A 25,983-nucleotide genomic window follows, 5' to 3' on the forward strand; every position below is an offset into this window, starting at 1 on the left:
GCCAAAGCAGCTTTCTGCTAACATACAGTGCAGGAAAGTTTATAAGAAGAGGTTTAATGAAGTCTCTATTCACAGTTTTAAAGCTGGAACAAATGACAACATTTGAAAATCAAGGGGTTTCACATAAAAATCCAGATTTTTGGCTTCTCTTAAAACAGAAGATCTGGCAACACTGGACAGGCACTCCTGCAAGGCTGAACAGAGGAGCAGCTGCCTTCTTGATCGAGGATACTCTCTCTAGCTGTCCGTGCTCCCCAAACCTTACCTCGAGCTCCCTTGACACCTCACTGCCTGACTGCTGCCAGTCTAACATTGCTCTCTATTATTTAAACAGTGTCATCACCAAAATTGGACTTCATCTCTAAAGATGGTTTGAGAACTGAACAATCAAGTAAAAAGAGCACGTCTGATGAGGAACGCTGACAGGCAGATGACAGCTGGTAAAGGGCATCCACAGATGAACGGCATTGGCCAACTAGCCAATCTGTCTTGACTGCTCAAGAGGTCAACGTTATCCTTCGGCTTCACTGAACAAGGGACAACTTTGCACTCAGGCATCCTGTAATATTGGTTATGGATAGCTGGTGCTTGCCAAGGTTGGTAGGCAAAACTCTAAGATGACCCTGAAGACCCACACTCTTTTATGATCCCCTCCTCTTGAGTATGAGTATGACCAGTAATTTGCTTCTGACCAACAGAATATGGCAAAGGTGATGGGATATTATTCCTGTGATTGTGCTACATATATGGCAAAGATGGAGGGATTCTGCAGGTATAGTTAAGGTGTTAATAAGTTAACCATGAGGGAGAGTAGTTTATTTAAATCAGAAGAGTGAGCCTGATAAGATCAGACAAAACCTTTAAAAGAGGGTCCAAGCCTTCCCTGACATCAGGGGCTGGAAGGAAAGATGCTCTCCTCCTGACCTTGAAGAAGCAAGTAGATATGAGTTTACAATTGGAAGGAAATAAATTCTGCCAGTGGTTGAGCTTGGAAGAGGACTCTGAAACTCAGATGCAATCACAGACCTGGCTAATACCTAGACTGCAGCCTTGTATAATCCTAAACAGAGAAGCAACGGATGGACTCCTGTCCCATGGAAGCTGTGAGATAACAATATAGAAAAACATAAAAATGAGACACCATCTACCATCATTACCTGTAATAATTACTGTAGCTTCTTTCAGGGGCCCATCATGTTCCAGCACTATGCTGGGCATTTATCAATGCTGTCTTAGTTTTAATGCAGACACATTGAAGAGCTTGAAAATATAGTCATTACATTTATCTCAACAGGGTACATTCATTAAAAAACAAACAAAAAAACCCAACAAACAGATTATCAAATATAAAAGAGAAAATGACATAGATTCCTTTCAGTAGTTTCAAAGCATGGGTCTTATTTCAAATATCCTTTCCTTTACTTTAGCCTGCATCCTAATTCCAGATTTTCTTTAATACATGAAAATTAAATTAGAGTGCCTTTGTACATTTGAAGGGCTGTGCTCATCTAAATGACAGTTGGTTAGAGGAAGGAAAGATCAAGGCAAGAATTCAGGCTGTCCTGTTTCTGCACACATGCGCACAAGCAGAGTCACTGTAAGTCAGTGACTAGGCGGGGTGGACAATTAGCATTAAAAAGGATGTGGATATTCTCCGGGGAAATAAACAAGGATATGTTCCTAATAAAAGGGCAGGAAGAAGAGGCTCAGGGAGTAAAGAAATCATGCAGAGTACCTCTGATTGGAAAAGATGAGAAAATCTAGTAAGTTCCTAGTATTAGATGATAATATGACAACACAAGAAATTTTTATCCCGTCAGTTTAGGAAAAACCCCTCTGGACGTAGTTGTGTGATCAGTTAACAATCTCTTTCTATCACCATCATTTACCTAGTTTATGAGTTCCATGCCGTAAGAGCAAAGGCACTTACTTGCTTGGAATTTGGTGCTATTGTTGGTGCTTCGAATCAGCTGAAATGCCTTTTGAAATCCCATAGAGTGCTGGGTAGGGCTGTCCAAGGACTTGACGCTGCTGACGAAGGTGGACATCTTCCTTTTTGTCTCACTGGTGGCTGGAGACAGGAACGTCTTATAGCACTGGTCAAGGGAGCAGGTCCTGACGGTGTCTGCCACTGTCAACACGGAAATCTGGAGGGGAAAACACACACACACACAGGCAAACAAAAACTTGTTATTCTGCCAAGGAAAAGTGTTTCACATTTCAGGAGAGCCCACAAGGTGAGAAGTCCTACAGGACAGTTTTGAAGAGTTTAAAAATAAAAGCCCAGAGGCATCAATCTATCGTATTTGAAGAAGAGCAGTTAAAGAGTGGTAAGGGACAGAGACTCAGACCCTAGAGTTTTGGTTTTGTTCCAAGATGAAGTCAGAAGTATGATGTTTGTCTAGAACATTAAAAACAATATTTGACACAGAGAAAAATCTTGACCAGTACTAACGATAGTCATTTTCCAACTGGAGGTGGGGATGAGGGAAACGATAAAGGGTACGTGTGTGTGTTTAAATTTTTTTTTTTTGATGTGGACTATTTTAAAGTTGTAATTCAATAATTTTTTACAATAATGCTTCTGTTTTATGTTTTTTAGGGGAGGAATCTTGGCTCCCCAACCAGATATTGAAGCTGCACCCCCTGCATTGGAAGGCAAAGTTTTAACCACTGGACTGCCAGGTAAGTCCTAGGTGTGTGTTTTAAACAATTAGATTAGTGAGCAAAACCTTAGGAGATGGAAAAGTTAAATGTCTACAGGCGATAGATTATCATTAGCTGGAAACACAGCTATCTCTAAGGTGTCCTAAAGATTAATAAACCTCTAACAGCCTTCTTTTATCCTTCCCTTCCTATCAATCTTGAGACAAAGTCTGGTCACCCACCAGTGTCCAAGCCTTCACCTTGTTCCTCCTTAGTATAACTAGCAGTGTGAAAGTTACAGCTAATTAGCAGTCTTAACAGAAGCCATTAAGGAAGGGCAAGACTCAGTTTGGTGGAATTGAATTGAAATTGAAAGTGAAAGTTGCTCAGTTGTATCCAACTCTGGGACCCCATGGACTATACAGTCCATGGAATTCTCCAGGCCAGAATACTGGAGTGGGTAGCCTTTCACTTCTCCAGGGGATCTTCCCAACCCAGGGATCAAACCCAGGTCTTCTGCATTGCAAGTGGATTCTTTAGCATCTAAGCCACAAGGGAAGGTCAAGAATACTGGAGTGGGTAGCCTATCCCTTCTTCAGTGGATCTTCCCGACCCAGGAATTGAACTGGGGTCTCCTGCATTGCACGTGGATTCTTTATCAACTGAGCTATCAGGGAAGCCCAGTTTGGTGGGAGTGGTTTTAAAAAGAGATCTGGAACTAGTATTAGCAGCTACTTCCTCAGATACAAGAATAAAAAGTAAACCACTCTTTTCTCAAAGTCATTTATAGAGGTGGACTGAAAAACACATACCATAAAACATAGAGTGTTTTTAAAAGGGTATTCAAGAAAGACCCAATGCTAGTGGGAAGGGTAGAGGGCGTCACTGGGGTCATCAATACCTTGTCGTGTTCATCAATGGCGCTGAGGATGACTTGAGCAGCATCCTTGGCGATCTGAAGCTGCGTGTCTGTGACCGAGGCCCCATGGTCCAGGATCACTACTACGTGCTTTGACTGCGGCCGGACGGTAGAGACGTAGATAGGTCTAGAACGGCAAGAAGCTCTCAGGGGTCACTCCTGGTTTAGGAGGAAGGCTGGGACCTAACACAGCTGTGAGTGCTACAGATGGGCAGGTGTGCTGGCCTCTGTGTGTTTCAGGGGGGGCTGGCACAAGGGTGGAGAGACCAGCATGGAATGAGAAAACTCTCCTGGTACATTGAAAACAATATCTCGAGACTATCGTGGGTGTCTGCACAACAGAGACTGGTGACTTCTGTCTTCCAAAGATTAGAGCAACTGGGAGAAGATTTTAAGAAGCAAAGCCTTTGGAAGACTGGCTTTTTCAGCCTGTGTGCACCCTCCCAGGAAATGGACCTGGTGGCCCAACAGGCAGCAGAGACATACTAGCAGGGAGAAAAAAAGTCCACTGTTTTTCAGTGCTGGGTCCTCTGCAGACTTTGAGTGGGGCTTGGCTAAAACCGAGGAGGCCTATCATTTGTGAGCATGCTGAGCAGCTCTGAATAGCAGGTTTGGTTTCTCTCTCTCCAGACAAAAGCCACTGCTAGGAGGGCCCTTTCCTTTCTGTACTATAGCCATTTACACAGGTCAGCCACCAAAAGGCCCCTTATCAGAGATCTAAAACCGTGCCATCAGATTTGTCTAAGCCTGTGATAGCCACTCTTCTTGCCAGGTTTTTGTTTGCCAACATTAAGAAGAGCGGGTGGGGGTGGATAGGGGAACTCCAAAGGAGAAAAACCTCCCATCAAAGCGGCCTTCTGTGAGTGTGCAGTGCAGGCAGGTTTGTGAGAAGAGGTTTAATGAGGTCTCTATTCACAGTTTTAAAGCTGGAACAAATTAGAGGGAGCTTAAGAGAGCAAATCAGCCTCGAGAGAATTCTCTCCTTTATGGACACCCTTAAAACACTAGATTTTTCCGTGAAATGTTAGATGCCAGTTGAGTCACAAAAGCCTGGGTACAAATTAAGAAATACAGGCAAAGCACCAAAAAACTCAAAATCGGGCCAAGTTTACACTAATTGTTCTCAAGCCAAAAGTCCTACATTAATACTGAGGTACTACTATATTTTCACGAGTGAATACCATTCAGCCAAGTAAGGAAATAGAATAAAGAGAATCCAAAATTGGTGGCTACAGAAATGAAGAAGACAGCAGAGAATAAGGAAATCCGTCTTTCCCACCATTGACAACCATGTCAAATACTGAACTTTTAGGTCCTCCAAGCTAGGGGAGCAGATTCTTTTTTTAAAAAAATGACATACCTCCTCTTTTGCAATTCAACTCACATAAACGAAAAGCAGGATATGTCTGCATGCTGTCACAGTAAATTGTTAAAAACTGCTTTAATGGGAGACATAAATAGCAGCATTATATGTACAATCTGGGAGGTGGTCCTCACAGTGAGATTGGTTCCTTTCTGGAATGCTCTGCAAACCCACTCCACACTCTGCAAAAGCCTCAGAGGACAGGTAAAGAGATGGCTACAGCAATCTATGAGGAAAGAAACTCAGATTACTTAGCCAAGGGAACAGAGGCTTCAGGACTGATTAATGCCTATTTAGGGGGAGAGATTTGTGAAACCTTCTGAGTGAAAGTGAACGTTAATTTGTGACAAGGTACTAAAGCAGAATGCCATCTAATCTATCTTCTTAGAAGTAAATGAGAATTGGATGGTTCAAAGTGTCTTTGGCCTCTCCTGAGAGATGAGCTGGCCTAGAATCCAAGGTCATGGACTCTGGTACAGTCTCCAAGATGCTCAAGTCTTCATCATGCTGTCTAGGGAAGGAATGGAAGAAACCACACAAATGTCCTTCTAGGAGAAGCACAGAGGGAGTATTTTCCTGGGGACAATTTTAGGTATACTTTACTTTTTCTTCTAATATTGAGATGTAATCGACACACAGCACTGTGTACATTTAAGGTATACAGCAGCACACTGGTTTGACTTACATGCATCATGAAGTGATTATCACAGCAAGTTTAGCAAATTTAAAATAAGATGGAAAGAATAAAAATAAAGATGGCAGTTAATTTACACTCAAAAAAAAGTGAGCCAGGCATCTTGCACTAGTTCGGGAAGTTCTGGCAGCAAAAGAGAAACTGTGAGGATTCGGAAGGAAAGGATCTTTGCCTAAGGGATTCTGTAAATTGATGAGTCTTGTCATACAAATTATCTCACCATTACCGCCCTTCTGGCTAAGAGGTAGCATCTCAAGTTATTTCCTGAGAAAAACGGCATGTTAACGATCCTCAATCCAGTGTTTTCTGGACAACCTTCAAACTTCTAGTAGCAGACATGTAAATGTCAAAAGGATGGCCAAGCACGTTATCATAGAAAGGAAAATTGTGAATCACAAGCTCTACTCATACACTGTAAAGTCTTCTAGCGCTGGTCTTTAGAGAAAGTATTACCATTTGTCTCTCAACAAAGGTGTCTGAAGGGCAAAACAGTCTAAGTGCTTCAATATTTTTATTCCTTAGTAAATACCTTGTTTTACTTGGCTTGTTAGATACTTCTAAAAATGCTCTGGGCTTCATCATTTGCCTTCCTGAGCATTTCCACACCCACCTATGTTAAATAGTGAAATCAATTCAGGATAAGTTTCTAAAAGCACAGTTTGGAGGCAGAGTTGTGTGGATGAATGGGGAGTCTATATTTTATACAGATTACTCTTAAGCAGTAATTAAAACTTTGGCAAACAAGTCAACGTACCTACTGCGATGCTCATAGCTGCCCTTACACCGGAACTTGTGTGCTGGGAAAACAGTGAAAATTCCTTCTTCCGAACTGAAATACTGCCACTTAATTCCAGGGTTGGATTTCAGGTTGTCTGCAAGAACTGGAGGAGTGGGGGAAAAGAAATATAACCACCAAATCCACAGGTGCACGCAGGCACTGTGCCTCAGGCATCTGTTTTGCATAAATGGTTTGTAGTATGAATAAATCCCATTAGATTTAAGGCTATAAATTTTCTACTAAACATTTGCTTTCTGTCCCTTAAAAAAACACCCCATGAATGGAAAATGTCATGAATGCTTCAGTCAAGTAAAGCAATTATTCTTAATATTGTATAGTGACACTTAATGTCCTGGATTATTTTTCCAGCATGAGTGACTCATTTGCATTAATCTCATCCTCACTGGGCTAGTCCCTGTTGGGTCAGTGCATATTTGCTGCCTTAGGGGTATGTTCTCTAACTGTGGAAGACACTAATACTAATAGTCTAATCTCCAGAGTCCAGACCTGTGTGCTGACCTTGTTTGCTTCACAATGAGGGAAACGGCATGGATGGTACCTAAAAAGCCAGAACCATAATCATTCAGGAATAGCTTATGGAATGATTCCAATGTGCCAACACTACAATAGAGACGCCCTCACAGTATCTCATTTGATCCATAAAACAACTCCAGGATGAAGAGGGTTTTATCATTCCCTACTTTGGAGTTGAAGAAATAGGCTTATGGAGCCTAAGCAACTGGTCTGAGGCCTCGTCAGGAACTGGCTGACGTGGGATTCAAGTCTGGGTGTCCTGGCTCCCATGTTCTCCCCATCACGTGGTAATGACTCCCTTCAGAAGTGCAGGGCATCCCCCGCACCTGTTCTGCAGCTGGGATGGCAGCCACCTTACTGTGTGCAATCCTTCCCCAAACCTCCATGAAATCTTTCTCTCTTCTCTTACACTCTTTCAGTCCACTCCACACCACCTCATTCATGTATCACATACTACTGTGTGTAGGGTACTGCTTTACATGCTGCAAGATATACAGGATGAGCAGAAACCAGCGCTTCTATAACAAGCAATAAATCAGAAGAATTAGATAGAGGCAAATGGAGCAAAAAAAGAAAGCATGAGGTCTATTTGGCAAAACATGTATAGATAAAGCTCTGAATGCCACACAGCCATCCTGTAGTCTGGCTCAGGGGTCAGCAATCTTATGTAAAGAGCCAGGAGATCAGCAGCTGTGGCTTTGCATACCATATGGTCCCTGTTCCAACAATCCAACACAACCTTATGATGTGAAAGCAAGCACAGACGTCCGTAAAAGACTGTATGGGCGGGTGTGTTCTATAAAAGCGTATTTGCAAACATCAGTGGCAAGCTGGATTTGGACCATGGCCCTCCAACTACATCATGTAAAATGCACTATGTGGAAGCCTTTGAATATACTTAGCAGTCACCCTGCCCAACACACATCAAGGAGCTATAGTGCACTGTAGTCTCACACATATCCTAGGAGTAAACAGTCCATTAACCCAAGTTATAGATGAGGAGGTGGGCTGAGAGAGGTTTGCTGACTTGCGTAAGGTCTCAGAATAGACAAGAAGGAAGTCAGCCAGTATATGACCATGACACCTGTCCCCTCTCTGCACTCTGCCAAGAGACCTTATTAAGGTCATCACTGGACCCAGACAGCCACCATCTCTCTGGAGACCAATGCTGATATGAGTATGCATAAATAGGGATGAGGGTTTTTCTCTGTCTCATCTCCTGGGAGTCTGAGCCTTAACCTTGACCTCACATTAGTTCTCTTCTCCATGCAGCCCTGTCAACTGGCAGTGAAAAGGTAAACGCTGTCTTTGGAAGTAAAGGAGAGCTCGGGGACCTCATGTAAAAGTAACATCTGTAATAATAAACAGGCTACAGTGAGACTATTAAAAGGAGAGCCAATGAGCGCAAGAATGTTTTAAAATAAATCAGAATTCACACAGTAAGTGATACATTTAGTCTCACCACAGAAGATCATTCTGGTTCCATTCCAACACTAGAGCCTAAGTGTCAGGCAAGATTCCTCAAACCTGCCTGCTTAGAATTACTTTGGTATCTGATTAAATCTCATCTGTTACTTAGCACTAGCAGCAGAAGATGATGGTTATTATGGTAATGAGGAACCTGGGGCCCTGAAGCAATCAATCTATCATTGCACACACCCCATGCAGGCCCCTCCTGACCTAGAGGTGGGTGACAGCCCTATTATCCATGCTGGGACTCCAGAGGGGGCTTCCCCATTCACAGGAGTCAGGCATTCTGATCACTAGATAACTTGAGTTGGGGTCTTGCACACTCACTCGATCCTCGGAAATTCTGGAAGCCATCCAGGAAGGAAAGCTGGGCAGGCATCCAACCTGTCAGCCCATGATGCACAGTGCAAGGCTTGAAGTTATCAGTGGGCAGGGTCTGTATCTGTCTGAGCTGCCCGGACACACACGTGAAGAAGGCAATGAATGGTTTTTTCTCACTGCAGCTTGAATCCAAGACAGAAGTCATCACACTCTCTGACATCCTTCTGCATTTTACCTCTTCCCACCTTCCAGTGAAGGGGCTTCCCTGATGGCTCAGTGATAAAGAAGCCTCCTGCCAAGCCTCCCGCAGGAGACCCAGGTTTGATCTCTGGGTTGGGAAGATTGCCTGGAGGAAAGAAAATGGCAAACCACTCCAGTATTCTTGCTGGGGAAATCCCATGGAAAAAGGAGCCTGGCAGGCTACAGTCCAATGGGTTGCAAAAAACGTCGGACACAATTTAGCAACTAAACAACAACACCTTCTACTTAGAATTATTGTCCTTACAGTTGACTTTCTGATACTCCATCCTTAGATTCAAAGATCCTTGAGGGTGAGATCTATATCTGAGCCATCTCTGTACCCCTGAGCACAGATTCCCAGTTCTTTGCCCATCAAGGCATTCACTCTACGTGATGTCTGCAACATATAGGCTAGGAAGATCTGTGTGGAAGTACTATTAATGTTTCTTAAACATTTTGATACTTTTGTTTAATAAATTTTACTATCTTACTTTCTTCTAATGCCAAATCCAATTATGCATAAATACTGTGACTAAATCAACACAGACCAATGTTAATTCTAAACATGTTTAAAAATGATAAACACTCCCTTCTCCCAACACCACTGTCAACACAACTGGTACAAAATTAGGTAAATGGAGAGAGAAGAGGCTTGCTTGTCTGATGATTTCATTTTTGTTGTTCAGTCGCTCAGTTGTATCCAACTCTCTGTGACCCCATGGACTGCAGCATGCCAGACTCCCCTGTCCTTCACCATCTCTTGGAGCTTGCTCAAACTCATGTGCATTGAGTCAATGATATTATCCGACCATCTCACCCTGTCATTCCCTTCTCCTCCTGCTTTCAATCTTTCCCAGCATCAGCATCTTTTCAAATGAGTCAGTTCTTTGCATCAGGTGGCCAAAATATTGGAGTTTCAATTACAGCATCAGTCCTTCCAATGAATATTCAGGACTGATTTCCGTTAGGATGGACTGGTTGGATCTCCTTGCAGTCTGAGAGAAGACTTTCAGGAGTCTTCTCCAACACCATTTAAAAGCATCAGTTCTTCAGTGCTCAGCCTTCTTTATGGTCCAATTCGAACATCCATACGTGACTGCTGGAAAAACCATAGCTTTGACTATATGGACATTTGTTGGGAAAGTAATGTCTTTTCTTTTTAATATGCTGTCTAGGTTTGTCATAGCTTTTCTTGCAAAAAGCAAGTATCTTTTATGGAATTATACAGGATGACTTTATGGGACTAAATATATCAAAACATATCAATTGTGTATGCTAAACAGATGAAGTTTATTAGATGTCAATTATACTTCAATAAAACTTATTTAATAATAGTGAAAATTTATTTAGCATCATACAAACTAGCTTTATATATAGTTTGATGTTTTATAATGACTATTATGCTATTATACTATTTTAAACATGAAGAACAAACTTGCCCAAATCCCTAAGTCATGATTTAACCTAGATGTCTGCCTCCAAAGTCTTTGCTCTTTCCAGGACACTACAGTTCTTCTACATGTCAATAGATAACTGCTAAATGAATTAGCAATCAACAGATAAAAAGCATACTGAGTACTTCTTGAGAGGCAGAATAAATGTATAAACAGGTTGATGGTTCTCAGAATAATCAGCTGCATCAGTTTATAAGTATACAATATAAGTAAATACAATTAAGGAGACACTTGCCGAAAAGTAATGATGTCAAAATTGAAGTAAGACATAAGTCTAAAGCGAGCATTTAACCTTCTGACAAAAAACAAAGTGCTCAGCTGCTAAAACTCGCAGACACCCACTGGGAGTCTAACGTCGTGGGCTTCTCCATCAACCCCACAGGCTACTTTACCTGGAAAACGGCACAGACACGAGCTACAGCTTAGAGGGGAGAGTCAACAGGAACTGCAGCGCTGAGGACTCTGTGTGACATCCAGCAACAAATAGCATATTTTAGATAATAAAGGGAGTTTTTATTTGCAAGAGAAACTATAGAGCTGAGACCTGTTAATTATTTTGTAGATGCTCAACAGGTTAGAGATGGGAGCTTGAAATGTCTTTTTGTTTCACCATCAAATGTCTCACAGGCATGAGAAAGCCATCTGGACACAGGCCCAGTGCTATTTTGCACTTTCTACTTAATTCAGGCTGGCTCTTAGAAACTAAAAGGGAGACCTTGATAAATCAGAAGGACTGGGAATAAGAAGCCATGGGTTTAAGTCCCAACTTTTTATTCAACATCCAAAGGCATCTTTCTAAAATGGAAATCAAATCCCACAATTGACTTCCTTAAAACTGTTCAAAGGGTTTCCAGTTAACTATGCCTAGTATTAAATCCAAACCCCATCCGTCCTTTGCTACTCCCCAGCCGCACCTTTTCCCCGTTCGACCCACTGGATATCGAGAGCTATCTTTTACTGCACATATGCCCATCTGGAATAACCACCTTCTCAGAGACACCTTCGCTGACTACCCTGCATTATTCTTCTCCCTCAGAGCATGCAGTATTTTCCTTCACAGCAAAGCTTGATAAGTTCAATGTGTTTGTTTTTGTCACTATTAGTGCTGCACGTCTTACACAGAGGAGTTGTCAGTCCCAGAAGGGCAGGGGCCAAGTCTTCACATCCTCAGAGCCTGGCACAAGCCCAGGTTTGGGGAAGCACTAGAGGCCAGTATCTGTTGGGCAATGAAGACCTTGCCAAAGGCTCTTCACTTCTGTCCCCATAAGATTTCACAATCTGCATCAGCAAAGTAATAGATTTGAAAAAAGGTGCTCCTAAAGACCCTTTAGAGGCCCAGAGAAAAATGGTAAGAGGACAAAGAGTAAAGGCTCCATCCGCTTCAGCAATTGACTATTTCTTTCTTACATGTCCTATGCCAATTATAAGTGAACATAAAGAATTTTGCCATACTCATTGGCTTATTTTTCCTTTGACAAACTGTCATCAGATAAATGGCTGAAAAACTGCCTCTTCTCTTTGCAGGTACTCTTTTATTTCCCGTCTACTGGGTCTCAACATCCGCCTGCATACAGTGTACTGAACTATCTCTGGATAATTCTAACATATGGGCCTCAGAGTCCATAGTCCCCAGATATTTTCCTTCCAATTTCATCATCTACATCTGATAGGTTCTGACATCATTGGCCTCACCAGTCAAAACAAAACCAACCACGCCCCCAGACTCCTTACCTGGATGTTTTCTTTAACGCTTAGCGCACCATGTCAACGAGAAAGAAATGGATTACAAACTGTGTGTAGCTGGGCGGTGACTTTTGTTTTCTTAACAGGATTATTCAGCAGAGGTATGGACAAAAGGAAAATGCTCTGTAATAGAAAGCTTTTGCTCCCACTTGGAGGAACTCTGGACTTTCTGATGTGTAGCCCAATACTGCTCAGCAAAGCATACAGAGCTGTCTACCCCCCACAGCTTGCCAAACGTAAAACACAAGAGCTGTCCTAAATACACAGAGTGGCAGACACACAAAAACACACATACTTTCCCAACAGACCAGAAATTACATAGTACCTCTCAGTAATACTCCATGCAATAGCAACCCTTTGGGAGGGGAATCAAATAAATTAACATCCCAAGGACTGCAAACAAAATTTCTGGCATTATACTCTATTGCACCTTTCCAATGCCTGTTCCTTGCTTACATCTTGAGTATCATTTTACCATATATTTAGGAGGGACCATATTTCACAGACCCCCAGACACTGTTTATGCTATTCCGGAGGGGGTAACCATATCAAGTGACCACATACCAGCCACTTTTGAGGCTTCCCAGGTGGTTCTAGTGGTAAAGAATTCACCTGCCAATGCAGAGAGATGCAGGTACGACCCCTGGGTTGGGAAAATTCCCTGCAGTAGGAAATGGCAACCCACTCCAGTATTCTTGTCTGGAAGATTCCATGGACAGAGGAGCCTGGCAGGCTACAGTCCATGGGGTCGCAGAGTCAGACACGATTCAACATTGAGCATGCACGGGCACTTTTAGCTATGTTATCTTAGTTAATTGTTACAACAACCCTATGAGGTAGATTTTACTTATTATTCAGGAAACCAAGGCATATCGAGGTTAATTTTTCCAAGTATATAATAGCCAGCAAAAGCCAAACTTATGGAGTTTGACCAAAGAGATACTGTTATTTCCATTTTAGAGCTAAGAATGTTTTGGCTCAAAGTGAGGAGTGACTTGAGCCTTGAGCCTGGAATAGGATCCATGTAGTCCTCTCATTCTCCACCACACTGATCATGTCAGCTAAAGCCCATTGCCAAAGTTAGATTAATGGCAGCTGACCCAGCTATTTCACTGTGTTTACTTCAGTTTAATACTAAGGAGAGGATATCCACACGTCTCTGACTCTGCTCCAAGCTCACAGTTCATCACGTCCACTCAAAGTTAATTACATAATGTAAAATAACCAGTCCATTCTGTCCTTGATTCAGTTGAGACAGCCTGGTCATGGGCTTAGACAATCTAGAACAAATTTCTGGGCCAGTCCAAACTCAGCACAGGATACACCGCTCTGTCTACCTTCTTCGTTTCCAGTAGACCATTCCCAGTGGACTCAAAGGTCAAGGTCATCTCCAAACACTCATGGAAGGAATAAGAGAAAATTAACGGAGATGGAGTTCTGAAGTCAGGCTGATCGTTACAGTCAGCTCCTGAAGCCTCAGATTCCCAAGCTTTACCAGCATTCTGATTCACTAGGTCTGGGTTGAGGGGACAACGAATAGTTATTTCTGACAAAGCACTGAAGGTGCCCCTGATGATCAGCCAGGTTTGGGACACTCAACCAGGATGGTAAATGCCATTGTCTTATCTGTTTCCTTAACTTCATTTGCTTCCTAGACTCCGTCTTCAACATATAATTTTCAAGCTGCTCTAAAACTTTTATCAGGATTTCCCTACTGGTTCAGTGGCTAAGACTCCATGCTTGCAATGCAGGGGCCCCAGATTTGATCCCTGGTCAGGGGAATGGATCCTACATGCCACAACTAAGAACGGGTGGAGCCAAATAAATTTGTTGTTCAGTTGCTCAGTTGTGTCCAGCTCTTTGTTGTCCCATGGACTGCAGCACGCCAGGCTTCTCCGGCCTTCACTATCTCCCAGAGTTTGCTCAAGCTCATGTCCATTGAGTCGGTGATGCCAGTCAAACACCTCATTCTCTGTTGCCCTCTTCCTCTTTTCCCGCACCAGGGTCTTTTCCAGTGAGCCAGCTTTTTGTATGAAGTGGTAAAAGTATTGGGAGCTTCAGCAACCATCAGTTCTTCCAATGAATATTTGGGGTTGATTTCTTTAGGACTGACTGGTTTGATCTCCTTTCTGTCCAAGGGACTCGCAAGAGTCTCCTCCAGCACCACAGTTCTCTTTATAGTCCAACTCTTACATTCATACATGACTACTGGAAAAACCATAGCTTTGACTAGATGGACCTTTGTTGGCAAAGTAATGTTTCTGTTTCTGCTATTTAATGTGCTGTCTTGGTTTATCATAGATTGTCTTCCAAGGAGAAAGAGTTTGTTAATTTCATGGTTACATGCACTGTCTGCAGCAGTTTTAGAGCCCACAAAGCTAAAGTCTATCACTGTTTCTATTAAAAAGGTATTATCAGCAGAACCTTCCCTATATCTGATCCCCTCCTGAGTTATCAATGACCTTTTACCTTTTCTATACCAATCAACTTGGAAGAGTGGTCTCCATGGATTCTTCATTTCTTATTCCCCCATTCATCCCTCATCTAGCCAATTTCCTCTCTCGATGGTCCCTCCCACTTTTGGATGATCTTAGCTGCCCCCTAGGTTCTCTTCTCTCAGGCTAAACACCCTTCCATCTGTTCTCCATAAAGCTCTCTTGTCTGCTCTGCTTAAAGCCTTCAAATGCTCGACTTCAAGCTAAGAAACAAAAACCAAACCAAACTCTCACACTGACATACAAGGTCCATTAAAATCTGACTTAGTGCTACCTTCCTTTTCTGTTACTTATTCCCTCGTACACAGCGACCTGTGCTGGATGCAGTTTTTATAGATTCTGCAATGAGAAATGTGTTTGGTACTCAGCTCAAGAGCGTTCAGCACGGTATCAGACTATATCTGTCTGTTGACTTTTCTCCTCATCCCAAGTGCCTTCAACATACATAAGACAAGGTTGTGAGCTCTGTGAGGGGAGGACTTCTGTCTTGCCACAGTAACTACCGTAAAGTTGTCACAGGAGAGAAGCTTATTATGAGGGAGAAAGAGAGTCAGGATTGGTTCTGGTCTCAATCTTTGGTAATGAGCAAAATGAAGCTGCTGCTAACTGATATATGGAACATGGCCCATGGAACATGGTTTGGGTGGGAAAAGAGAAGATTGTAGGTTTGGTCAAGAGTTTGATGTGTCAGTAGGTAGAATACAGTGTTGAGGAGACATCTCTTCATTTTAAACCATCTGTCATAAGGAGGCCATCAGACTAGGAGTCAGGACACAGACGTTTAGTCACGTTAATACCAACAATTTTTTGTTTGACTTTACGTAGATCAGTTAACTTCTCTAGGCCTGTTTCTCATTTACATAACACTGACAAATATCTTCCCTTGGTATCCATGGTAAGAATAAGGCAAAAGTATAAAACGGTTTATGAGGTACCAAAGAGTAATAGATTGATTTTCCTGTGCGCATTGTATGTTTGAAATCACCACACTTAGTTTCAGGAAAATAATACTATTCATCTGGGTAGTCTGTTTCAATAGTCTCCATATATCTGAGACATTTATACGTGCTGATTTCCTAAGCTAAGAAAACCAGTTCTGATTTATAGCATATCACATCTACATTCTATCCTTCACTAAGGTTGTTTTCAAAAGCCTTGGTTATTCCATTATAAAGATGAGACAACAAAAGTACAAAAAAATTCCTAGTTCTATTCATTCAATAAGCATTTACTATGTACCTTCTGGGCTTTCCTTGTGACTTAGGTGGTAAAGAATTTGCCTAAAATGTGGGAGACCTGAGTTTGATCCCTGGGTTGGGAAGATCTCCTGCAGAAGAGAAAGGTTACCCATTCCAGTATTCTGGCCTTGAGAATTCCTTGGACTATATATAGTCCATTACGTCACAGAGTCTGACACGACTGAACGACTTTCACTTTCACTTTCCTATGTACCTTCTATGGGCAAGGGACTGGATTGAACACTCGGCGTACAAAAAATAAATTAAAAGGAGTAGAGCATCAAACAGATGTCCAACATAAAAAATTAAAATTCTATAGTAAGAATGGATCATAGAGTAAAGTAATAAAGAGTTGTGACTGGGCTGACACAACTCTGGGGGCCACCCCAAACTCCAAGTTCCCCTGGGGGTGGTTGAGGACTCCACTGAGGCTATTCCCCAGCCCAGCTTCTATGGCTCAATCCTGTCTCCTCCCCTTTCCCCACAGATTGCCAACCTCCATCTCAGAGCCTGCCTCCTAGTAAACCCAATCTGCTGCAAAAGACAAGGAATTCTTACCTAATAAGAGCAAAGTACAGAGAAGCGATAGAAACTAGGGATTTGGAGAAATGAAAGGGATTCCTTGAGGATACAGCTCAGAGGGCACACGGAAGTGAGAGAAGAGCAGACGGTGAAACTGAAAGGCCTCCATCGTTGTTTGAAAGGTTGAGGGAAGCAATCAGAGATTTTTGAGAAATGGAATTATAGAGCGAGTACTTTAGAATATCTACCATGTGCAGAATACATTGAAAATGAGGAAGAATAGGAGAAGGGAAACTTTGGAGGAGATTTCTACATTAATTTGTCTTCTAGAAAGGCAATGGAGATTTAAATCTATGGTACTGAAGTGGAGAAAACAAAGGGGATTCAAGACACATCTTTGAACTATGGAATTGAAGCCCAGTTTCCCTTTAATGAAAAGGATAACGAGATCTACATTACAAGTGGGTGTGATGAGCAGGAAGAGGGACACACAGGTAAATGCCCTAGTCAGGTGTCTTGTAAATACTCATTCACTAATGCTCTCATGTGGTCAAAACTGTTAAAGCCTGAAGTCTCAGGTAGAAAAAGATGAGGAAGAATTCCCAGTGTAACCAGGAGAGGGTACCAGCAATATATTCCAGACTGGAGAGTAAGTTTAAATGAAGGTGTTCTTGTGTGTTTGATGGTTTAATTTTTGAGGTAGCTACCAGAGTATCAAAGAGAAATATGTGTCCTAAAGTTGGTTCCTCGATAAATTAACTCCGAAACAGGCCACAGCTAGAGAGAGGTTTAGAATTGAGTGGCATGTGGTGGGTGGAGACGGCAATGGCACCCCGCTCCAGTACTCTTGCCTGGAAAATCCCATGGATGGAGGAGCCTGGTAGGCTGTAGTCCATGGGGTTGCTAGGAGTCAGACACGACTGAGCGACTGAGCGACTTCACTTTCACTTTTCACTTTCCTGCATTGGAGAAGGAAATGGCAACCCACTCCAGTGTTCTTGCCTGGAGAATCCCAGGGGTGGCAGAGCCTGGTGGGCTGCCGTCTCTGGGGTCGCACAGAATCAGACAGGACTGAAGCGACTTAGCAGCAGGAGCAGCATGTGGTGGAAGCAGGAGTGCTGTATAAATGGAGAACGTTCGGGGAGATAACAGTGAGGGGAGGAAGGCGGTGAAGAGAGGACATGCGGGGACATCCACCTTAGGAAAAAAGAGCCCAAGAAGAAGGATGATAAGGACTGGGCAGAGGAGTCTGGGGATAAGTGGCGCAGAACAATTTTATAGAAACTAAGGAGGGTAAAGTTTCCAAAAAGGAAGCATTCATGCCAACTGCTGGATAGCAGTCACGTGAAACCATGGAGGGGGTCACTTGAGATCCAAAGGAGAAATGAGGACTTCCCTGAGCAATTTGGCCCAGTGGTAAAGAATCTGCCTGCAACGTGGGACACCTGGCTTCAATCCTGGGGTCGGGAAGATCCCCTAGAGGAGGGCATGGCAACCCACTCCAGTATTCTTGCTTGGAGAATCCCATGGACAGAGGAGCCTGGCGGGCTATAGTACATAGGGTCGCAAAGAGTCAAAAGCAACTGAAGCGACTTAACGCACATACACACAAGGGAGCAATGATATAGTGAAAAACTAGGACAATCTCAATGTTGAACTGGAGTGGATTGGTTGATTTAACATTGTTACACAATTATACATTGCTGCAACAATAGAGACTTTAGAGAAGTATATTTGTTTTCATAGACACATAAGAATATTCAGAATATATTTGCTAAGTAAAAAACAAGAAAACCCAGGCTGTATCCATTACAATCACAGGTATAATGGAAAGAGTATATATATACATGAGAATCTATGTGGCTAGTAAAATCTTCTGAAATCAGTGTAATAGGATTGTTGTAAGAAACCTAGAAGACGAGACTCCAAAGTAGCTCACAGTAGAAGAACAGAACTTGAAGAGGAATCAAAGTGAAGAAAGGTTCCCTTTGTGTACTTAGTTTTATGTATATACATATGTACACTCACCATCAAACATGAATGTAAATGGAATCATAACCTCAAGAGTCTAGATTTCTAAGTGATTGAATAGTTTTTTAAACAATTACCACATCTTTTATGATACTATCTCAATCACAAAGCTGGATTAATTAGGCATACAAAATCCGAGAAAGTCCTAGCTTGATTGATTTTATTCTTTTTTTTTTTTTTTTTAGGTAGAACATAGCCTCACATTGCTTTGGAATTAGCAATTTAACAGATAATTTTCAAGTCATTTTAAAGAAAAACAAAAAACCTACAGCACATAGCCAATCCTTGTCATTCAAAGAATGAAGTGATGAAACCATGGAAATTAGCAGCTTGGTCCACAGCCTCCAGTGCCCATCTGCACCTCCTGCAGCGTTTACTGCTGTAACGTGACTTATAAGCGCCTCTTTCACCCCATGAATCCTGTTTCTCAATGAAGATGCCATCGTGACCAAGATCGAAGTTTGCAACTTCAAATGCTCTTTAAATCAAACACAATAAAGAAAGTCCAGACACCCTTTCTTTCAGTGAGAAAGAGTAACTCTCACTTCCACTCTCATCTCAATTGCATAACTCGAGAGCAAGAGACAACTTTCCTTGGACTCTTCAAATAAACTCTCTTTAGGGATCAGGCTATGCACAAGAAAATAGCTCAGCAGGAATTTAAAAGAGAGACAGAGAGAGAAAGTGAGAAACTAGGGATAAAAGCAGGAAAGACCCTGAGCAAAACATGACCCATATCATTATGTAACACATGCGCTATTGAACGTCAGCTATCTGTATGGAATCAGGGACAAGGAGTCAATTTAGAAAGTAGAGATGTGGTGGGGTCGTTTTAAGACAAAGAATACACATGTGTGTTGGATGGATGGACACATGACCTAGTTTTGGATAAATGAAGCTAAGGATGGTTTACAATTTATGTGAGTCTGTTTCCAGCTAGTCTGAGAGGCAATCTGAAACTGTGTTATCAATTAGGAACCCATTGATGGATTATATACAGACTGAAAGAGCCTAAGGCTGGACATTTTACAGATGTAAATATCAGACATGTGATAGCCTAGAAAGCACATTAATTCTGCTCTGAAAAGGGGCATGAGCCAGAGAGGAGGGGAAGGGGGAGCTGTGAGGTCACCCTCCCCCACCTCCCACTCCTCTCGTATTACAAATGACTCCAAGAATGTGGACTTTGGCTGTAGCCACTACCCGGTGGAATGTCACAAAACTTCAAATACAAGCAAGTCCGTTCTCAAATACCTGAATACTGCCAAAAACGGCTTGTAAATCTAGCTGCGTCAACTGTGCTGAGAACAACTCTTGTCAGTTAGGATGTTTTATCAATGCTTGGGACGTGATCTTGGAAACAGCCAAAAATAAGATCTGATCTCGAACAACCTACCTCTTCCCTGACCATCCTCTTTCTCCCCACCTTTCCCTTGACAAATAAAGACTGTAGTAAAACAGCATTTTGTCAGGATCCCCAATCACGTGCAGCTGAGTTCTACTCTAAAACCTCTGTCACAGAAGGAAATCTTAGTGTAACTAATAGGTCTTCAGTGGCTCCTCCAACCTGCTCTCCCTGTCTCTTAGCCTCACTCTCAGCTGAGGGTCTTGCTTCCTAATTCTCTGAGAAAACACAATCACTACTGCAGGTCATGCCCCCAAGTTCATGATATCACATTGGTCATTATGGGCATTCCACACACTTACTCCTTCTTCCTCCTTCCCATTAAGAATGAATGCTCTGTGCGTTTCCATCTTCTACTTGGAATCCCACCATCTCTTGCCTAATCAAGGATAAGGCTGTAGCAACTGTCTCTTTTCACTTCTCACTTTTATCTACCGAATCATTCCCTTTGGCACATGACCTTGCCATAATTTAAAAATATTATCTAGACTCCATGTGCCCTCTAGCTTTCCATTCAGAAAACCTTTGGAGTTCATGTGCTTAGCGTCTCCTGCTCCATTCTTAAAAGCCTGAGCTGATGAAGATCAGCCTTTCTTTTACTCTACGATTCCATCAAACAAACTTTGTCAAATTCACCAGTTAATTGGTGTTTATGTTGCTAAATTTCAGTTTCTCAAGAGCCTTCATCTTACTGAGGGCCTATTTAGCACAGTTGATCTCTCCCTCTGTCTTGAAACGCTTTTGTCATTTGGCTTCAGGCTCTCTTGGTTCTCCTACCAGACTGATTGCCATCTTAGATTCCTTTACTGCTTCCTCTTAGAGTGAACTCTAAGTTGTAAAGTGTCCCAAGACTCAGTCTTTGGACCTCTTGTCATTATTTTTTCCCCATGGCCACTTGCTGTATGATCCTACTGAGTCTCATGATTTAAGTATTACCTATATACAATGAATTTAAGTGATAAATGTCCAGTGTGGCCCATTCTCTGGACTCCAGACTTGTCTGGGCTTCCCTGATAGCTCAGTTGGTAAAGAATCTGCCTGCAATGCAGGAGACCCTGGTTTGATTCATGGGTTGGGAACATCCACTGGAGAAGGGATAGGCGACCCACTTCAGTATTCTTGGGCTTCCTTTGTGGCTCAGATGGTAAAGAATCTGCCTGCAATGCAGGAGACCTGGAGTTTGATCCATGGGTTGGGAAGATCCCCTGGAGAAGGGAAAGGTTACCCACTGTAGTATTCTGGCCTGGAGAATTCCATGGACAGTCCATGGGGTCGCAAAGAGTCGGACACTACTGAGTGGCTTTCACTTTGGGCTTCCCTGGTGGCTCAGATGATAACAAATCTGCCTGAAATGCAGGAGAACTGGATTCAATCCCTGGGTCAGGAAGATTCCCCAGAGAAGGGAATGGCAAACACTCCAGTGTTCTTGCCTCGAAAATTCCACGGACAAAGGAGCCTGGTGGGCTACAATTCATGGTGTTGCAAAGAGTCAGATATGACTGAGTGACTTTGACTCACTATACACAATGAATCTAAGTGATAAATGTCCAGCCTGGCCCATTCTCTGGACCCCAGACTTGTATACACCACTGTCTGTGAGACATTTTTCCTTGGATAACTAACTTTTTAAAACTGAGATGTCGATTCCTTTCCTCCCACAGAAACCTGTTCTTCCTCACCTCCCCATCAACTCTCTCATTCTTGTTGATAAAGTTAAATATCTTGGAAGTCCTTCCCAACTCTTCTCTTATTCTTAAACATTCTGTACTGGGCACAACTGGGAAAGGGAAAGAGAGCAAATACTGAATCTGGGAAATGAAGACTCAAGTTCCAGCTCTTGCCCTGAGCCAGCCTTGGAATCGCCCATTAGAATGTCTCTCTGCCTATTCCATGCCCTTCTCTACTCACTTCAATTATTTTTTTTTTATGAAAAGTATTTTCACTGAATTTTCTTTCTAGTAGTAAATCCCACCTACTCCAGAAGGTCTCCAGATCCTCCGACCAAGTTTTTTTAAATGACTGAATTCATTATATATTGGTCTAGACAAGAAGTGCCTGGCAGATTTAGGTCGCATCATTTAGCTAACAGCTATAGTTTTTTAATCCCTAAGCAACATAAAGCTTACAGTTCTTTCTTTCCAGACCTAATAGATTACCTGGTTTGTGTATACAATGCCCAAAGACTAGAATTCTTCCTCTGAACCAATACTGGGTAGGGTTCTAAAAGTAAATATTCTGGGTCCCTGGCTTTTCTCTTGGCTTATACATGTTTCCTGGAGACCTGGAATCTGGGAAATATACTTCTTCATGTATAAGGATTAAATCTTTTATTTCTCCAGTGATGAGGGAAGTCTTAGGACCATTCTGAGCCTCAGATTATTCCTTGGTAAAATCCTAGGACTGAGATTGGTAGGTAATTTCTAAAGGCATTTCTAGCCTTTATTTTTTAATTAATTTATTTTTAATTGAAGGATAATTGCTTTACAATATTATGTTGGTTTGTGCCATACATCAACATGAATCAGCCATAGGTATACATATGTCCCTCCCTCTTGAACCTCCCTTCCACCCATCCCACTCCTCTAGGTTGTCACAAAGCCCCATTTGAGTTTCCTGAGTCATATAGCAAATTCCCACTGACTGTTTTACATATGGTAATGTATATGTTTCCATGCTACTCTCTCCATTCCGCCCAACCTCTCCTTCCTCTGCTGTTTCCACAAGTCTCTTCTCAATGTCTGGGTCTCCACTGCTGCCCTGCAAATAGGTTCATCAGTATCATCTTTCTAGATTCCACATATATGCATTACTATATGATTTGTGTTTTTTCCTTTCTGATTACTTCACTCTATATAAAAGGCTGTAGGTTCATCCACCTCATTAGAACTGACTCAAATGCATTCCTTTTTATGGCTGAGTAATATTCTGATGGATATATGTACTACAGCTTCTTCAGCCATTCATCTGTTGATGGACATCTAGGTTGCCTCCATGGCCTAGGTATTATAAACAGTGCCAAAATGAACACTGGGGTACATATGTCTTTTGCAATTATGATTTCTTCAGGGTATATGCCCAGCAGTGGGATTGTTTGGTCACATGGTAATTTTTTATTCCTAGCTGTTTAACACTTCCAGCTTTTAAAAGGTGAAACCTTCAGGTTCTGAGGCCCATCACCCAACAGCTGTATACAACAAGACAGAGTGAGTAATGTAGATAGGAACTCTAGGGCAAGAAAGCAGAGACATGGTGCCAATTTGAAGCTATATGTAACTATGTGCACACATGTCCTAACCCTAGTAGTAATTACTGTTGCATATGACCGAGTTCTGACCAGACCAATAAGAAAGTTCAACATACAGTCAGTTGCCCATATCCACGGATGTGAAATACACAGATCTAAAATGCCAACTGTATTCTTTATACCTCACCATACATGTAAGGGACTTGTGCGTCTGCAGATTTTGGTATCAGTGGGGGGTCCCTGGAAGCAAGTATCTGCAGATACTGAAGGATGACTGTACAGCCTCATGACACTGTTCAGTAGTAGGAAAATAACCTCATCATTCTTCAAACTGCCTCCTCAAATTAAAAATTATAAACAGGGAATACAAATGAAATTCAACACTTCCTAAATGCAGAGACAATCGGGTCTCGAAGGGAACCTTTAAATGTGAATCTGCTAACAAATGAGATAATAGGTTACGAATCTAGCGAATCACATGGCGTAGTTCACAAACGCAGATGTAATACAGTGAACGCTCAACACACGTCTGCCTTATTTTCTTCTTCCTTTCCCTCTTTCAAGTGTCAGCTTGCCAGAAAGAAATATCTAACTTTAAGAACATATCTTTTTTCCTTCCAAACTAAATCTAAAGCAACACATTTATTAAAAAATGTGGTGGAAAACAGTTCGCCTTTATGAAGTCAAGAGATTACTCACCTGAATTTAAGTCTCGTCCTGGATTGAAGGCCCGGCTATTAACAGTAGTAGATAGTCGATCACAACTAATTGTTCTAGATACATTGGTGTTAAAGTTCCCATCAAATCTGAAACAACAGAAGACAATCAGCAATATTTATCTGGCCATTATTCAATCCAGAAAACAAACAAAAGTTAATAGTTCAAATACCGTGTACAGAATAGGTCAGCTCATAGATAGTAAAATTACAATTTAAATATTTTTAAAAATCACTTCAGAGTAGTGTGGGCAAACCCAACATCTGCTTATAAAGGTTTTAGAAATCAAAAAAATTCTAAGAAGATTAAAAAAAAAAAAATCCTTCAAGACAACTTTCCCTGCAGTGAATGACCAGGTACTGTTGATGAAATCGTACAGAAAATAGATTTGACAAAATTTAGACCAGAATGACAAACATTCAGACTTAAGCTCTGATGTGACATGTGAAAAAATTCTTTAAATTATTCTGTCTGAAAACCAATGACCAAGCATAAAAACAGACAGTAGTGAAGGAGAAGGAATGGCTGTGGAGTAGGAAAGATCTAGATTTGAATCCTTGCTCTGTCGCTATTACATGTGTGAACTTGCATAAACTGTACAATCTGTCTGAGCCCCAGGTTTCTTATCTGGAAAAAAAAAATAAAAAAGAAATCTACTGACTCATATAGTCACTAAGACTATTTTCCAGTGAATTTTATCCAAAAGTAACAAAATAGAAAACTCTAGAACTTCTAAATAAGCTATTTTGGATTTCACATACTGAGATGATTCATGAAGGTTCTAAGAGTTACCTGTAAATAAACTCAATCTGAAATTAGGTTTTTAAAAACTAGTGTTAAATGTGTATCTCTGATTATAAATATAATTAGTGAAATTTCATTAACACAGGTAGAGAAGCTCTTACAACACTGCAGAAATACTCCTAAAACTCAAGATCCACTTTATCATTCACATGAATGTTGCTTTTATGGATCTGTTTTATAAGAACTATTAAACTGAACTGGCTGTATAAGCAATGGGGCTGGGTTTTCAAAGGGTGTGCTGAGGTCCAAAGCAGTTTTGTTTTGATACATATCATCTCAAAAGACATTGTAAGAGACTCTTTAGTCCAGTCTCTCATCCAGTATAGAATTATATCAACACTGTCAACTGTGCCTCCAAGGACACAGTTGCTTTACAAGTGTGGTCACTCTTCCTTGGACCTGCTCCAGTTTGTCTAGACGAGAAGATTGCTCCCTCAAAAGCCACAGATGGAGAGAAAAGAAGAGATTAATACATCAGCAGCTGCCAGAGTGTATGCTGGCAAAGCAACATAATCTCACTGTCTTCTCTTGTTTTAGCATTTAACATCTGTGAAGCAAGAGGAGCATTAGACAAGGAACTCACTTGTTCTCCACGCACTAGATGGCCATATTAAATCTATTCCCTCACATACTTTTAAATTAAAGACAGATAATATATAGGCTTTGTGGCCTACAAGGTCTCTGTCACAATGACCAACTTCTGCCATTGTGGTGTGAAAGCAGCCAAGAGAATTTTTAGAGGAATAAATATGGCTGTATTCCAGGAAGACTCAATTTCCAAAAACAGGTGGTGTACCACACTTGTTGCACCACCTCTGATCTAGACTGGGGCAGTCCTACAGAATTTTCTGAGATGATGAAAATGTATCATTTTTGCACTGTTCAATATGGTAGCCACACATGACTACTGAGCATTTGAAATGTGGCTACTGTAACTGAGAAACTAAAATTTCAATTTTGCTGAACCTTAATTTAAATATAAACAGTCACCAAAGAGTGGCTACCATGTTGGACAATGCAAGTCTAGAAGGTTCTCCTGATTATCTAATCATCCTTCAAGTCTTCGTTCACTTCCCCTGAAAAACTGGATTGTGAATGCTTTTCTAGTCTATGTCAAGTGTTTCCATCTTCTCTCAGGGCAAGTGCATAATTTTAAATTTATGGATCCATTTGTATATGTCTTTTTAATTGGACAATACTTGTAAATGTTTTTAATGGGTGGCTTTTTATGGTCCAGGCCATATGAACAGACAAAAGCCCCTTGAGAGCAGATCGCATGTCTTGTCAGTTTTATTCACCACTATGTGTGTATACATATATGTATATGTGTATATGTATGTGTGTGTGTGTGTGTGTGTGTGTGTG

The 25,983-nt window shown here is 41.6% G+C and overlaps 1 protein-coding gene across 2 annotated transcripts in view; it reads right to left on the reverse strand.

Moving 5' to 3' along the window:
- CACHD1 (cache domain containing 1) overlaps window positions 1-25,983 on the reverse strand; it is a 232,480-nt gene that overhangs the window by 57,616 nt on the left and 148,881 nt on the right. For both annotated transcript variants that reach the window (XM_040232671.1, XM_040232672.1), the window contains exons 4-7: window positions 23,797-23,903; window positions 6,377-6,503; window positions 3,548-3,692; window positions 1,931-2,147 (exon numbers count right to left, since the gene is read on the reverse strand). In XM_040232671.1, the coding sequence (XP_040088605.1) occupies window positions 1,931-2,147; window positions 3,548-3,692; window positions 6,377-6,503; window positions 23,797-23,903 (596 nt within the window). The remainder of the gene's footprint in view (window positions 1-1,930; window positions 2,148-3,547; window positions 3,693-6,376; window positions 6,504-23,796; window positions 23,904-25,983) is intronic.

Source organism: Oryx dammah, unplaced genomic scaffold (assembly GCF_014754425.2).
Source record: "Oryx dammah isolate SB20612 unplaced genomic scaffold, SCBI_Odam_1.1 HiC_scaffold_28, whole genome shotgun sequence".
NCBI classification, from domain to species: domain Eukaryota; kingdom Metazoa; phylum Chordata; class Mammalia; order Artiodactyla; family Bovidae; genus Oryx; species Oryx dammah.